The following is a 16970-nucleotide window of genomic DNA, read 5'->3' on the forward strand; positions in this document are numbered from 1 at the left end:
ACATCTGATCAGATACAGCCTAGCTAGCATACGAATTGATATTCCTTCCATTACTAATACTCCCTGTTTTTTTAACTTCCCCTATTAGTTTTTTTTTTTTGTTGGTAAAACTTCCCCTATTAGTTAGATCAATATAAATTTACTTCTATATGGAAAAGATTTATCTAAGGTCTACATAGTATAATGGCAATAAAGATATGAAACATTACATTAGCAGTATCAAACATTTATGTAATTTTCTCAACTCCAAAACCCTTATGTTGAGAATTTTCCAATAACTAGTTTATGTGACAATTACATGCACCTAAGAACAAGAACGTAAAGACCGGAGAAATAATATGCCTCAACTTTTCTCGAAAAATTACCAAAAAATATATATATAATTCTTGAGAAAGATATGCATTCCAATAACCTTCACTGTGACATACTCTACAGCACAAAAGAGTCACCCAAAGAGCAAGAGGATGAATGGCAAATAAAGAGCAAACATTCCTTTCAATGTCCAAAAAGAGCACAGCTCTTCCTACATCCCAAACTAATCTTTACCTCTCACTATATTGAACACTCAAGGTCATGTGGATGTCTTCACCATCTCACGATAAACAAGCTTTGAATCCTTTCTCCAAAGCCATCGCATCCAAGTTCTTCCCTATGAAAACAATTTTGTTTAGTCTCGGTTCACCTGGGCCCCATAATCGATCTGGAGAACCTTGGAATATGTCATGAACTCCCTGTACAACAAAACCACAGGGAACAAACCATAATCAATCCAACCTCCCAAAAGAGCAGCGATGAACTAATTGGATAGTCAGAATCGAGATACAGACGATGCTGATAGCATTAAAGATGATAAAGATAATGATGGAACAATGACGACAGCTAAACATTAATTAACATGCTCTGACTAGACTATCCATTAAATCCCTAAACACATAAACGTCCTAATAATCTAGAGTCTTGTATGGACCATAAACCTAAATGCAGATATCTTACTTCTCATTGATTCTGACAATCTGAATGATTAACATTACATCTATAGGTGAGAAGAAGGTGAAATAGCAGGTAGAAACATAGGCCTTAGGTGTCAATCTATGTGAATTTGTCACCTGTTATTTTGGTGTACATGCACAGCTTAATAAGAATCTATTACAGGAGCCACAATTTTCATTGTTACAGTTATTTGTAGTTTTAGGGATTTAGGGATTAGGAACCAACAACATAATCTGGATGAAAAATACGTACAGTACCAGCTTTATCAAGCAAGAATGAGGCATATTCCAAAACACATACATACAATATCAGAGTACATATATAACTTCAAAAAGAATGTACTTACTTGAAAGACGAATCTCTCATCCATACCCTCAACAGATAGGAGACCTTTCATTCGATAAATATCATCACTCCGTTCCAACAGTAGTGTACCCAACCACATATTGGCCTGCAATAGGTTTGGGAAAAGCTTAGCAGTCTGATGTATCAGTTTCCAGTACTTTTACTCATGCCAACTATATGAAACTAAGAACCATTCCTACAAGGTGCAGTTAGACGAAAACAATCCATGAAATGCTTTCAAAACACATAAGCTACAATGATTGGCTCAAAGCTTTATACTTGGAAATCAGAAGTTTTAAAAATATTTTCAAAGGAATATACAAAGTACATACACAAACAAACAATACATAAGAATCTTAAAACCAACCTTCTCAAGATCCAAATTGCCTTCACAAACTATGCTGACAGAAGAAACCCCAGGATCATGAGTGTGATGATGGTGATCAGCATGTTCTGCATCCACAATATCAAAGAGATCATGCATTTGAAATTACATAGAGGTACAAGTGCATTAGGTCAGGAGCAGATCCCAAATGAGCATATGAGACACCAACATATGATACACATAAGAACTAGATGAAAGTACGCAGCACAGAGTAGTCGTGATCAATAAAACTATCAAGGACCATCATAAGTGTGACAAATACAACACAAATTAACAGTAATCTTTTACAAAAGTCTATACATTTCTCCAGCTAACTTCCAAAAACAACTATAAGATCCCTGGTTACTTTCTACTATGTATACCCCTAATATTGTGTGACCACATACATGGAATGCCAGACACAACCACCACCCAAAATCAAGGACATGGATAAACAAACAGATACATTATTTATACACCGTTATAAATATGTGGATGTGTTCGATACAATACAGGATTTGTATATTCATAAAAAAACATAGGAAGGCAAACACACACGTGTCAAATCATATGGGTACATGTGCAATAAACCCAATATAAATGCTTTCCACAAATTCTGCCCCAACATTGGGGCTTCATTTGTTTTGATATCTAAACCCTTATTTCCATTCAGAGCAATTTTAAACAGCATTCGCACACACCAAATTAAGTTTAACCGGAAAATGCAAAGCTTTTAAACAAATCCAAGATTGCTTAAATCTGATTTCTTGAAGGAGTTATGTTCCGGTCAAACCTTATTCGATACCATGTCCAAGAACAATATACACTATCAAACTTGGGTCAAAATCAAAAGTATTATTTTGAGTGTTCTCTATGTGAAACTAATACATGGATTGGGTTCAAAATGTCAAAAATAGGCAGCACAACAAGAATCAGGACAAAAAAAAACTTCTGGCCCTCGAAACCAAGGTTTCAAATTGGCTTGGAAAAAGTACCAGGTTTCAACCGAGGTATGGTCGAAACCTGGGAAATCTCGGTTTTTGGCTGGTTGAAACCAGTGTCGGTAGCAAGTTCTTGATCCTTGATAAGCACACAGGTGCAAAAAGCTGTAAACTACACTAAACCCTAGCATTACGCCAAATATTAGTTCAAGATTAATAGAAACTAAATAAAGACTTAATTTGGACTTAGAAAATTAAAAGAGCCAAAAGAAATAATAAAAACTAATTTATTGGAATCCTAAAATAAGTACAATGAACATATGCAGCTGTACTTGGTCCAAGGAAGAAAAAAGAAACCAGTCCAAGACTCTTCAGCATTTCACGATGAAAACTCAAGAGATGTCAGATGTCATCAGGGCTCAAGCTATTTATGAGCCATATGTAAGTGCTGATATATAGAAAATCTATATTGGATAGTCACCATTCTGGAAGCTTGTGGAGCCTAATGCTCGCCTAATCTTAGCCTTCTTGGGCCTACAGCTATACCATATGTCTTAATCTCAACTGCCTCTTGATTTGGACATAAACAGACAACATTGCAAACACGTGTTCTATACTCCACAAGTGGACCTTTTATGCCCTAGTCTAGTCTCAGTTAAATGTTATCGATGTCTCCTAATGAATGAAACAGATAGTGAGACTTGAAGTAACTACAACAAAATAATGAGTTAGTTGCAGCTTCACCTATTATTTAATCAGTGCAAGTGACAATGGAATCAATTAGAAATTTATTATCAAGTTGATACCAGATTTTGAACACTAAAAGAGATGATCTCACCATAACAAGAAGCAAGGAATGGCCATAATGATAATAAGTGGCAACTATAAATTAATTAGCTAGGTCTGGAAAAGGTTACATGTTTTCGTCTAACAGCCAGAACAATAAAACTCTACCATATTCCTGGAGAAATAAAAGCCAACAGATCACAGCTATTTCAGTTGAAAACAACACGAACCAAAATCCACTGGTTACTACCGTGGAAGAGGGTTGGGTTGCTGCTAACAACTTTGTCCAGTTAAATTATGATATAAGATACCACTCAAACATATCATGACCGTGTCAAATCACATAGTATTCACACAGTCACACCCATGTAAAAGCACCAACAAACTGAAATCAAGAGAATATAATTTCCACATATCATAGAGAAACCAATGCTTTTATACAAGGAATTGATAGTAAGCAACTTACCATGTTTATGGTCATGTTCCTCGTGATGATGATGGTCATGGTCATGGTCATGATCGTGATCATGAATTGCATGATCTTTGTGACCCTCCTTTGAATCCTCTGCATTAACTACACTCTCAATCCTGGCAATTTTCCAATAATGTTAGTTATCAGCATCCATGCATACAGATAAGCTCAAAAAATAGATGAACTGATAGATGAAAAAAGCAACAAGCAACCATACGTTAAAGCATTAAGAATCACCTTGGCTAGAAAATATTCACATTTACAACATTTTAGTGGGTCAACTGTTGACATAGATAATAACTTCATTCAAGGATGCTGCTAGATACAGACCCATAAAAGAAAGTCCAGTAGAGCAGGGGAACTTAGAATAGCCCTGAGATGAAGCCTATAACACACTATTCAAAATTCACAAGATCTTCCAGGCTTAAAGAAATAAAAGATGAGGAAATACAGTCCCTCCAACCATTGACTAAATTTTGTGAAGAATATTCAACACAATAATTGAAACAAATATTGCAGCATCAAAACATAAAATAAATGCAGATGCATACATTTATGCAAACTCAAACTCCTATATATCACATGCACGATCACAGAAACACAACATACATACACAACAAGTGTCCAGAACTGGATGGAATATTTGTTCAGAAATAAGTAATATCAAAGAAATTGGTTTTCAACAAAAAAACGGAAAAGTGTATATTTTTAGAAGTCTGTGATATACATTTAAATCAACAAGTAAAGGCGAAAAATGATTAGCAGTTCACTGGCAAATGGAACCCACAAATCAAGGCAACATTAAAAGGGAAAGAAATATAACCTCTCCAGATCGAAGCCTCCAATCCCAAGAACATAATCCAAATCAACTTTGCCAAATTGAGTACGTTTTAGATGAGCCATGCCATTTATGTTCTACACCAAGTAGCAGTGTCAACAAAACAGATTAAAACATTAAATAAGCAGAGCCTCAAGACACATGAGAAATTAAAACAGAAGGGTAATTTCTAACCTTCACACGCTGGATCAAGGAAGCGGTTTCCAGTTCAGTGACAAGGTCAGTCTAGAGGAAATGCAGAATGCAGATAAGTACATCAGTCTCAGTTCAAAGCAAATTGCTTCATATTTCTCAGAAAAAGAAGGGAAGGGGCACACAAGCATATAATTTACTGTAACGGTTCCAAAAGTGTAACATCACTAGAGAGAAAACACTCATGATTGCCATCCACCATTTTCTTTTAATGCAGTGGTCCAGTTTCAGGTTTCCAACAATTCTAATTGCCTGAGCTAGGCTAACCAATGCTTGGCTGACAGAAACCAAATCCAAAAGTAGAACAAATATATTACAATAACCCCTACCTTGTTCACTATAATGCGATCAGCATAAGCAATTTGTTCAACTGCCTCATTAACGACACCTTTGGGCTTAATCTCGTCGAGGTGAAAACCAGCATGTTTTGCATCAACCAGGGTTACAACACCATCCAGTTTGACATCATTGAAAATTCTATCCTCTGCATAAAATGTCTGGATGATTGGCGATGGATTCGCTAATCCTGCAGAGTTTGCAAGGGGGGGGGGGGGGGAATCACCAATCCATATATAGGAAAAGATCAAATAAGCATCTGATCTAACTTGGAGACTTGGAGCTTGAAGCAAGCTGAATTGGAAGTTCAAAATCAAAATAAGATAGAAAACCTTAACAGAATTATTACTCTCCAGTTCCTTCATTAAACTTATGACAATTAAAGAACAAAGTTAAGAGAATATACTACCCGCAACTAGGTTTATGGACTGAACATTTCTATGAGGTTAGAATCTTTCTTACAAATGCTAAACAATTTCATAATGTCTTAGTGCCCAGAACTAGCCAGGAGTGAAGAAAAAAGATATGACATGTACACAGATAAGTTTAACCATATGCATACTGAGTTGTATAGCTCACTGGCGTCTTACCTACCATAATATCTGTGATGAAGCACAAACATACACATTACATTTGAGCTGAATGAGGAGCCGATAGAACGAAGTAGCCCTGCTATCATAACTATTTCCTGTTTTTTTCCCTTTTCCTTATTGATTGGTAAAGTTATAGACTGGACAGAACAATCGTTGGCTTTTCTTTTGCCACAAAGTCGGACCAAATATGTTATGTATGAGCATAACATAAATCCTAAAAAAGAAGCTGCAAATATTTAAAACATACGAAACTGATAAAACTTGGGGAAAAGGTTCTCTGAGCAGCCAGCAGAGTACGCTAGCATCTGTGTCTATCTCTCTCCTTCTCACAGGAAATGACCTCACTGCCTCCTATATATGATGCCGTTTTATTGCACCTCATTGGTGCGGTCCCATGTGCCGCTTGTTCAAAGAACCCTCTCCCTAAAACTTATTATCTTCATCAAAAAAACTGATAACTCATTTTCCTTGAAGCGTATCTTAATACACCTAGAAGGGTCTTAGGAATGCCCTCACTCATAGAAGATCTTAGAGAAAGGAAAAGCCGTAAGTCATAACAAGAATTTGAGGTCTCCATAATATATCTTAACCAGATAAACTACAAGTGAAATGCATTGCATACCTGTAGTCTCTATCACTATGTGATCAAATTTTCCTTTCTTTTTTTCAACCAACTCTGAAATCATCCGAACAAGATCACCCCTCACAGTGCAGCAGAGACAACCATTATTGAGCATGACTATGTCCTCAGCCCCAGTGGTTTTGGAAGCAACTAAAGAACCATCAATGTCCACTTCACCAAACTGGAAATCAAATGAAACAAAATTAAAATGTGTTTCAAATTATAGCTAGGTAATCTTTATAACTCCTAGTTTAATTGTCAATAATCAAAAGTACTATCTTAGCTTTGATCCCACAATGTTGAGCACAAGAGCGAAGAATCGCAAAACTATCATGTCAATCCACCCCCCCCCCCACCCTCCCCTCCCCAAAGGAAAGGGAATAAACATAATAAAAATCAGTGGCAAACTCAACCCTTACCTCATTCTCAATCACTGCTATACGCTTTCCATGATCAGCAGTCAAAATATGGTTAAGCAAAGTAGTCTGCATAAAACAAGAGCAAATTCAAGCGGGTTAAAAATGTAATATCTCCAATTGAATATGACACAAGAAAGTATTCGTTCTAATACTTCAAATGAAGACAACTTCAGTTTTGCATAAAGACTACATCAGATACAAAAAAAGATATACGGCAAGGGAAAACCTACTGAGCTTCTCCCTAAGAGCTCAAAGAAAATTATTCTAAGAATGCTTCATCTAGAACTTTCTGTACTTATAAAACTTTTAAACTGAAAGTGGACGCTGGAAGGGAACAGAAAACAAAACGAAGAATTGACCCAACGGGACCACCAGTCGGTTTTCTCGTCATCAGTACAAGGGTTATCTCTGATAAGTCTCGGAAACCAAACGACCATAAAGGACTCTTAAGAACAATACCATGTGTGCTTGAATTCTTGCCAAGTATAACAAAATTTAAACCAGGCAAAAGGGACTAAAATATAAAAATAGATTAAAGTACCTTCCCAGACCCTAAGAACCCAGTGATTATTGTAGCAGGAATTCGATCATCAGGAGGAATCTTAGTCAAAATATCCGAGTTCTCATTCTCAGTTGTGGTAGCTGCTGCGGCCGTAAACATGCGAACACGTCTCTTCGAATTTGAAAAAACGGAGACTATTTTCAGGTCGGCTGACGATGTTTGGAAGCTCCGAGATAGATGAAGGTTGGATCTCCATGGAAGTGAGATGACTGTGGTCCGAAGTCTGAGTGTATTCGCCTGTCGCTTTGCTAATCCAATGAAGGTAGTCGCTAAGTCCATCGATATTGTAGCCATGGCTGCTTGTTCCAGTTGCAGGTGGAGATAAGAGAGGTTTTGGGTTTAAAATGTTTTGCTATTGAGAAATGAGAAGAGGGTCTTATCCGGAATTTCAGGCCCCAATTATAATTCCCAATTGGAGAATATCTCCCACAGACAGTTATGATAGTATAAATCACGTCTCCTTTAGCAAATAATGGAACCCTAAACAAAAACCACTGGATTGGAATCTTATATTCCTTGAAGGCAACCATTTTTTTTTTATAGGGATAATTTTTTAGATCCGCTGGATAAGAACTGAAATTATAAGATAAATAGGTTTAAAATTTATTTTATACCCACTACTTTCTATTTTAAGAAGATTTACTTAATCCCCATAGTTAATTATCGATCATGCCACCAAAGAAGAAAATAAAAGTGAACTTTGAAAATTGCCCTCAATATGATCTATCAAAAATAAATAAAAATTAGTCACCGGTGTAAATAGAGAGTTTCTTGGATAAATCAGATGTTGTATTTGATGTCCATTTTTAATTTATGATCTATCATGTATACTCATTGAATTTTGTCACTATGGAGAACCCTAGAGGCGATGATGAATTGCACTTAACATTACTCTCAACAATTGCATGGTAGAAATGATCTGATTGCCCTTGATGTAATTTGGATAACCTAATATTTTTTAACTTGACCAAAACTCTTAGAATGGCTGTGTTTTGTCATTTTAAGTCTGAATCTATAAAATGGTGCGAAGATGATGTCGTTTGGTCATTATTTTATGTGAAGTACTATTTGCATACCCCTTATTTTGGACTCACCTTGAATTATGTTTTTGGACAAATTTGCATGTGATCTCTAAAGCATTGGATATTACCCAGAGAGACCTTTCCAAAGATATATAGCTCGTCAAAATCGGACAATTGGATTATGAGATATCGTTGTTTATTGTCGGAAAAACTATTTTTTTTAGGGTTTTTTGGGTTGTTTGGTGCCGAACTGCTTAAGCTTAAAAAAAATTATTTTTTATGTTTTAGAAAAGCCTATATTCCCTAATTCAAAAATAGATGGAAAAAATACAATTTAAAAATAGAAATGTAATATATACTGAAAAAAATATGTTGAAAATATCAGAAAAGTGGGAAAAACTAAAATACCCCCAGGATCAAAATCTAACCGATAGATCAAAGTGAGTGTCGGAACTATGCAAAACTCCAGTCTACGTTGCCTCCTTGGTCAAAACAGTTATTTTTCTCTCCTCTTTTTATTTAATTAATTTAATAACTTTTATTAATTATTCATTATATTTGTGAGCTTTAGCTTAATTATATTAATTAATTGTTAACTATATAATTTTAATTAATTAATTACTAATTTAATTTTTTTTTTTAAATTAATTATTTTAGCTTAATTAGCTTAATTAAAATAATTTGTTTTAAATTTTAGAATTTTAACTAAACAAATATTTTAAAATAATTTAATTAGCGTAAATTAATTATAAATCGTTTCTTTTCCTCTATCCTCCAATAAATCATTTTTAATTAAAGGGATAATCTTCGGTTACAACTAATTATTGTAACTATTTTTTATTTTCCTTTATTACCCTTGATTTTCTCTTTCTCTAAATAATAATTGGGGAAGAGAACGCTACCTGGTCGCAAAGATATGTATGCCCCTAATTCATTTCACCTGCCCTTGTGTCTAAATCCAGGGGTTGTGCACCAAACATGCCCAAGTAGTGCTTTTTGTGTCATAATAATTTTTTTATAATTCTAGTCTTCCTCTCCCTTTCGGCCCAATCTCCGCACGAACTAATAGTTGGGCTCGAAAATCACCACTCCTACCCATTTCATGTCCCCATCAAATTAGACTTGATGAGTTGATGAAATGGCCTTTGGAGTAGTGCAAATGGTGCATACCCACAGGTGGTTGGACCAGTGCAAAGGAAATTAGTGAGGGTCCTCGATGTCACATTGTGGAGGGAGGAGGGGAGAGGAGATGTAACAATGAAGGGGTTGGTTTGTTGGCCTGGTCAGGCCATGAGGGCCTTTAGCGGTGGTTATGATACCTTTGAGGATAGAGGTGATGGAGGGACTTAAGCAAATGAGGGTAGGGGAGAACAAATATATAATAAATTTTCTTTCTAGTTCAACTGTGGGAAATTTGATATCACATAACTCAAGAGTTCTGTAATTCGCAATAAATTCAGTGTTTATCCTACTAAGGTCATGTTTGGTTGCGTATGTCCATTGGTGCATGTATCAACTCAGGATGACATTCTTGTGACAACATGTTTGATGAATTATAAGTTTGACAGAAAAACTGTTTGGTTACCCTGAGTTTGTCAATCTTAGGCAATCTCCCCTCACAGACTAAGGCTGAATCTCAAAGCTACGGAATGGATCCAAATTTCAACCCATAAGCTTCTCCAAATCAAAATTACTCAACCCATTATGATGCTTGACATCTCACCCAAGCCCCATGGTAGCCATCGTGTAACAACGGCTATGGCTTGACCAATGATACACAAGGAACAACTCTTAAAGAGCAAGTGCAACTAGTGCAACAGTAATTGTAGAACCCACACAATTGTTTCCACGTTCTGGAACAATTGTGTTTGAGTTTAAAATAATAACGCAAGCGCACGGTCAATCGTAGCTACGTCGAACACGAGAGGTCAACCTTGAATAAATTTCCACTTTTAATTAACGCGAAGTGTACAACTTACCAAATATGGAAACAGTCTATATATAGAAACTACCAATTATGGAAACTAGCAAATATAGAAGCAACTAAATTACCAAAGATAACAAATTAAAAATAGAAACTAGGGCAACCACTAAGGTAATGGATGAATTAAAAATAAGAAAGTCACTTGGGAATGAGTTCCACCATGAGAATTAGGGCAGATCAATGACTAGCATATTAGGGCAAAGCATGCATACGGCCTAAGTTCTATAAGATATGCGGCACGGCTCATATACGGCTAACATATCCTATGAAAAGCAGTGCTCATACAACATACAATGTAAACAAAAAAAAATACATGAACATAATGGTGTCACGTGGATACGGCTAACGAACATGTATATAGTTCCCCTTGGAATGACATACAAGCTGTGGCGTCATCCATCGTAAGTCCAATATTGATCATGTCCATTAATCACATAGACAATGCTAGCCATCAATTCTTCCTTCTCTCATGGTTTCACCCACTCCCAAAAGGAGAGGTTTAGCTAGCCATGAAAGCAATGAAGAGGGAAGAAAGGATTGATGGAGAAAAAGACATAGAAATTATTAAAACTAAAATTTATAAGAAAAAGAACTTAGCTGATTCGAATAACTCCAATGAAGATGATTCCGTCACTTGAATCCCATCACTTGAAGCCGCATCCAATATTGAAGAACAAATTACCAAAGTGTATAATGAAGATTACACATATGATCGAAGGGATGGGAAAATAAAATTTATCCTAACAATGATTCTAAAAAAATAAAATTACATATGATAACCTAATTACATAAGATCTAAAAACTAAAAATAAAAAGAAGAGGATGAAAGATCGGGTATAACGAAGAGGAACGGCACTACTGCTGCTATTATCATTCTAGAATAGAAAATTAAAACTGAAAAAGAAAAAACGAAGGACTGAAGGGAGAGACCCGCTGGAGTGCGGTCAAGATGGGTTTTATATGGGGGAGAGAGCTCGTGAAAGGGAGATGGGAAGGAGATAGGAGAGATGAGGGAATTTAAGAGGAAGTGGGAGAGAGAAGATATAGAAATCGAATTTACCAAAATAAAAGAAATACAATCCGAGAGAATCCGAGAGAGTTAGGAGAAAGATTAGAGAGAAAAGATATTTTTCTCATTCTTTTTTTTTATTATATTTATTTATCCTAAATTCCAACTTCATTAAGAATCGTTTTGGGCTATATCTTTTTATCCTAGGTCCAGATGGAACTAACCCGAGAATTAAAGTTACACCATTTTAAATTCCGGACAATATGAGCCCAATATCCGATATCTTTTGAAAGATTCTTGATTCTCCAAAATTACCGTTATGTCCCTATGCTTGATTTTTCTCTCTTCTTCTTCTTCTAAACTCGAATCGGCTCTAATCAAATGACTTCCGATGTTGCGCATTAGAAAGCTAACCCGATCAAGTCTTCAACCTCGTAATCGGCGTTTGGCGGTCCAATTAGACATGTATTCTCCACTTTGACCAAAATGCCCCTAAACCGAAAAATGATAAAAAGTACCCGAGTAGCGCCTGTTCAATGTGGTAAAATGAATGCTTTATATCCTAAGATTTCACACATAAATGTGCTCATCAAATTGCAGGATCACTGGTATCCAACAAGGCTTTGATAAACTCATTATGAACAATGGCAGATCTATTACTAGAACATCATCAATGGCGAATATAATTGAAATAGAGCGGCAGAAGAAGAACCATGAAATTTGTAGAGATCTCGTTGAAGATCGAGGATTGTGAAAGACAAATGAGACTAGGTGAAGAGACGATATTGTCTTCAAGGCAAGAGATTAAGGTCGACGACACAACAACGACAGACTCGACCAGTGGAGATGAAGATGCCACACCAACCATGCCTTTGGTTCTCAACACCGGTGTTGGATTCATTCCAATACTTACTTTTCTCTCTTTCTTGCTTTTTTTTTTTTTTTTTGGTTAAAAGGAGCCTTTAATTAATAGAAATATAGAGATTACATTCGTAATAAGCCATACCGAGGCATCATTCCTTACTAAGATGGAAAGAGCCTCGTGCAGGCATGAAGTATTAAAATCAAGATCATGAACACCTCGAACAAACCCCGCCAAATAGTCAGCACAACTATTGATCTCCCTAACATGGTGAATAAAGCTACAGCTGCGAAAACCATCACGCAATCCACGTATCTCTTCAAGCAACCAAATCACCTCCCACCGGGGTTGAAAGGCCCCCACAATCATTTGCACCGCCACCCTTGAATCTGAACGCACCTGCACTTGTTGCACTTGCATTGCTCTTGCTTTCAACAATCCCATCCAATCAGCATAAAGCTCCATATGGAGTACATCATCCTGAGTCTCCAATAAACCAAAAACAACAAGCTGATTCTTTACTGCCCACTCTAACACTGCCCTTCGCTTACCTAGATCATTTAGACCCCTGTATTCCAAGCAACAATCTTCATCATTGCAGAGAGGGGGTTGGAGGGTTAGGTACTGTATTCCCTCGATTCGGACTACGATCACGTAATCGAGGGACATCAGCACTAACATTATCAGTCACACATGCACCTGTAATATCTTCTTCTTGCAATAGAGCAAACTTGTTCTCAACCAAGGACTGCTCTACATGCTTCACACCTGGCTTATTACCCGAGTCAGAAGAAGAGGACTTAGAAGAGACAGTCACTGCACCTTTCTTCAAATTACCCACGTTAGTTGCATTCTGTTTCAAGGAAGCACTTGAGATAGACTGCAGGCACGTGTCACCACAATCCCCCTTCTCCTTTGCCATGGTTGTCAAGGACGCCACACCCTTCCCATAATGTGCCATTGGTTCCTTTGATGCCAATTTATCCACCTTAACATTCCTTACGCCACTTACCTCTTCACGAATAACCACCCCTTTGGGACGCATTTGTTGTCCTGCAGTTAAAACCGCTTTCTTTGGAGAGCCAGGTGGCGCTTCCACATCCATATTGGTAGTTACACCAACTTCAACAGCAGGTACTGGTTTCGCCACCAAGGACGACGGCACCGGCGGCGTGATGGCCCCTGGCAGAGTAGGTCTCTTACTCCTTCCCCGTCTTCGTCCAACAGGTCTCCATGGTTCCTCAATTTGCATACTCTCTTGCTGCACTGCTCCGGTTGCCTGATCATGATTCATATTTGCCACCGAACACTCCTTATCCCTATGGTCGAACAACTTACATACACTACATAATGGTGGAACCCAGTCGTAATGCACAGTCTGTTCCACCAAGGTTCCATCTTCCATGGTAATGTGAATAGTGTTTGGTAAGCCATCCGCAGCATTAATAGAGATACAACATCTCGTAAACGACAGCCTCTCCCATCGAACAATCCTTCCATTGGCACAAATAGGGCGACCCAACACACTAGTGATTCCACCCAGAGTACGACTGCCCCAATATTGAAGGTTTAAACCATATAAGCGGATCCCTAATGGCAACTCAGATTCCTCTCTTCGAGAGAGAGAAACATCAGTAGACCAAGGCCTCAAAACTAATGGCCTGGTACCAAAACTCCTAGGTCCCTCCTCTAGAATTTGGTGGCTTAAATCTGATCCTTGAAAATAAAAAACAAAGACACCACTTTCAAGCCCAAAAACTTCTACTGCACCCACATGACTCCACTTCTCCTGTACAAACCTTTTCATGGAAGAGAAGGTGGGAATGGGACCAAACACATAGCCCACAAGTACCGCTTCCCACCGATCTGACTCTTTAACCGGGTCTTCTTTGCTACATACTGCAACCTTCTTCCCTGCCACCACCGTAGGTTCAACAAATGGTACTTCACTTGCACCGTCCTTAACTTTCCCTCCTGGGAACAAACTTACCCAAGAACGTTGGGAACCCACTCCCTGTCCAACGCCATTAACAGTAACGGGGTTAGAACCAGGAGCAGTGGGCACTGTAGAGCCACTCCCGGTGACCATACACCCAACAACCAAACCCTGCACCGAGAAAAATTACGTGACTGAAACCTGCACTTTGTTCGCCCTTGTCCCTCAAGGAAGAAAGGGAATCTGTTCGTCAGCCACTTGCTTTTCTCTGTTGCTTTTGTTTCTCTCTCTTACACACACTCTTTAAGAAATTACCTCGTTGGACATTTTATTGTATTGCCAAATCATTAAATGGAGGCTAAAATAGTATGGTTATAAAGTTTGTACGCTCCCATAACCATAAGTTAATATGGGCCTGCATGATAACACTTTCGAGCCCGCTTGATAATCTTACAGGAAATAGTTTTTGGTGTTTTTTCGTTCCAAGAAACAGGAAAACACCCTAAAAAACGCTTGATAACGGCCTCTCTTTTTTTTTTTTTGGAGTGTTTTTAAGAATAAAAATTGAAATTTATGGTGCATGGAAGGGTTTTGACAGAACATTAAATACATGTTCTGACGTTTCTCTACTTCTTTGATATTTTGTTCCGGGGAACATAAAAAGAACAAAAATCCATTTGCTAACACCAACTCATTTTTTTGTTCTTGGGAATGAACCGAGACAAAAAAAAAATTGATAAGGAATAGAAAAAAAGAAGTTTCAATTTGAAGCTTCTCTGGCCCATAAATATAAAGAAGAAATAAGGGGCCGGGGGAGGGAGTTGCAGTTTAATGAGCACATGGTTAATTTGATGTGCAAAGTGGTATTTCAAGTCCAAAATAAAACACTACTTCCAACGCAACTTCAACCACCACCACCACCACCTCCACCTCCATCTCCACCGCCACCATCTCTACTGGCATTGTCACCTCCACAACCACAACCTTCACCATCGCCATCGGCCCACCACCACCTCCACCAAAGTTTTGGATATTCAATGGCATTTTTTACAATTTATACAAGTTCTAGAAACAAAAACTATTGTGCATAACAAATAGGTTTTTATTTTCTTTTCTGGGTTAGAAATAGAAACGACATTTTATTGTCTAGAAATTTGATCCAATAACAAAAATACAAAAAAGTCATTTCCGAAATAGAAACATAGTTCAAAAACAAAAGTGTTATCATGCAGACCCATAATATGACTTGGAATATCTTCTTTTTTTTTTTCCTTTGGTACATAATAGTCCTTTTTTTTTTTTGCTTAAACACGTTAATAGTCATTAAAAAAAAAAAAATTGCAAAGAAATATCTAACAGTCCATTGTCATAATAGCAAGAAAAAAAAAAAAAAAAAAAAAAATCTACCAAAAAATAAATAAAAAATTACAAGATTAAACACCATTGGGTTTAACATTACAAAATTATACATTTACTGTTTTAGTTAACAAAATTACCTAAACTCAAGTTTGGGTTTACAAAACTAACCAAAATAGTGAACCCATCACACTTTTTGACATTTTTACCCCCATTTCTCTGTGCTTGGCCCGCCACCATCTTCGATGTATCTCGAGTCACCCACATTTCTTTTGCATTCCATTCAAATAAGACGAACTCAAAAGACCAAACATTTCATCCCTTGATCTGCAGGTAAAGGGTCTCGATCTCCTTTGGAAGCAACATCTGTTTACCAGAATTCAACCTTGACCCAACCCCTCTTAAGTCTTAACCCGTAGGAGCGAGATGGGGTAGGGATGCGTACGGGGAGGGCAAATGGAGGCTTGCAGCGGCAGCCTCAAAAACCCATTTTTTCCTACACAACAGAGCCGCATTTAACTTTCAAAAATTGCAGCACCAGAGGCAATCGTTTCATTCATTACAATCGATGAAAGGGAAGCAGCCCCACCGATTTCAACGTCTCAGGGAACTTGGATTTAAGAAGGATAAGAGAGAGAGAGAGAGAGTGAAGGAGGGTTTGAGAGTTAGTGTGCCTGATTCCGACGAATACCAATTGATTCCAATCGGAATCAATGGAGATTGATCAGTGCCCACCCCTGAGTTTCAAAACATTGCTTTCAATTCAGAACCTTTGGATTGGTCGAATTAGAATTGTTGAACGACTGCTTTTCACGGTTAGAATCTTCACTGGGGACTGATGCTCTGGCACAGCTTTTTTCGATTTATGTTCATTGGGGTTAGCCAAATACAGGGGTAGGGGTAGGGGTAGGGGTAGGATTGCAGGAAGGAAGAAGGACGAAGGAAGAAGGGATAGGTAGGGCTTCTGTGGCGGCGGAAGGAAGAAGACGACCACCCCCCTTCATTGTCCTCAAGGGTAAAATTGTCTTAAAAGAGAGAAAAACGCTGAATTGACTAGTTTTGTAAAATCAAACTCAATTTTATATAATTTTGTTAAACCAAACAATGAGTGGTTAATTTGGTAAATAGAAACCCAAAAGTGGCTAATCTTGTTATTTTCTCATAAATAAATGGAATATAGGAGAAGGTGCACCACTGCACCCTTTCAACTCCATCCGAGGGCTATGTGTATGGTCGTGCACCATGCACGATCGTGGACACAACCTTTTACCATATTTATAATCTTGTATGAATCATTTCATCTACACGAAAACCCCACTTTGCAGATTTATCAATTTTTAA

General features: G+C 37.5%; 1 protein-coding gene across 1 annotated transcript; it reads right to left on the reverse strand.

The window, feature by feature from the left end:
- Window positions 1–383: 383 nt before the first annotated feature.
- Window positions 384–16274, reverse strand: LOC122669271 (P-loop guanosine triphosphatase YjiA). The gene is made up of 11 exons (XM_043865997.1): window positions 16259–16274; window positions 7440–7778; window positions 6899–6964; window positions 6480–6660; window positions 5258–5454; window positions 4911–4961; window positions 4722–4813; window positions 3893–4014; window positions 1703–1788; window positions 1337–1441; window positions 384–731 (listed from the first exon to the last, which is right to left on the reverse strand). Exons 2-11 carry the CDS (start codon window positions 7752–7754, stop codon window positions 594–596), a joined length of 1353 nt encoding a protein of 450 aa, XP_043721932.1. The 5' UTR covers window positions 7755–7778; window positions 16259–16274; the 3' UTR covers window positions 384–593.
- Between the last annotated feature and the right edge of the window lie 696 nt (window positions 16275–16970).

Source organism: Telopea speciosissima, chromosome 7, assembly GCF_018873765.1.
Source record: "Telopea speciosissima isolate NSW1024214 ecotype Mountain lineage chromosome 7, Tspe_v1, whole genome shotgun sequence".
Taxonomy (NCBI): Eukaryota; Viridiplantae; Streptophyta; class Magnoliopsida; order Proteales; family Proteaceae; genus Telopea; species Telopea speciosissima.

Coding starts and splice junctions, on each gene's coding strand:
- LOC122669271 (XM_043865997.1), bottom strand. CDS start 7,754: ATGGCTACAATATCGATGGACTTAGCGACTACCTTCATTGGATTAGCA. Junction 5,455..6,479: donor CATAGTGATAGAGACTACAG/GTATGCAATGCA, acceptor CAAACTCTGCAG/GATTAGCGAATCCATCGCCA. Junction 4,962..5,257: donor ATCGCATTATAGTGAACAAG/GTAGGGGTTATT, acceptor CATTTCCTCTAG/ACTGACCTTGTCACTGAACT.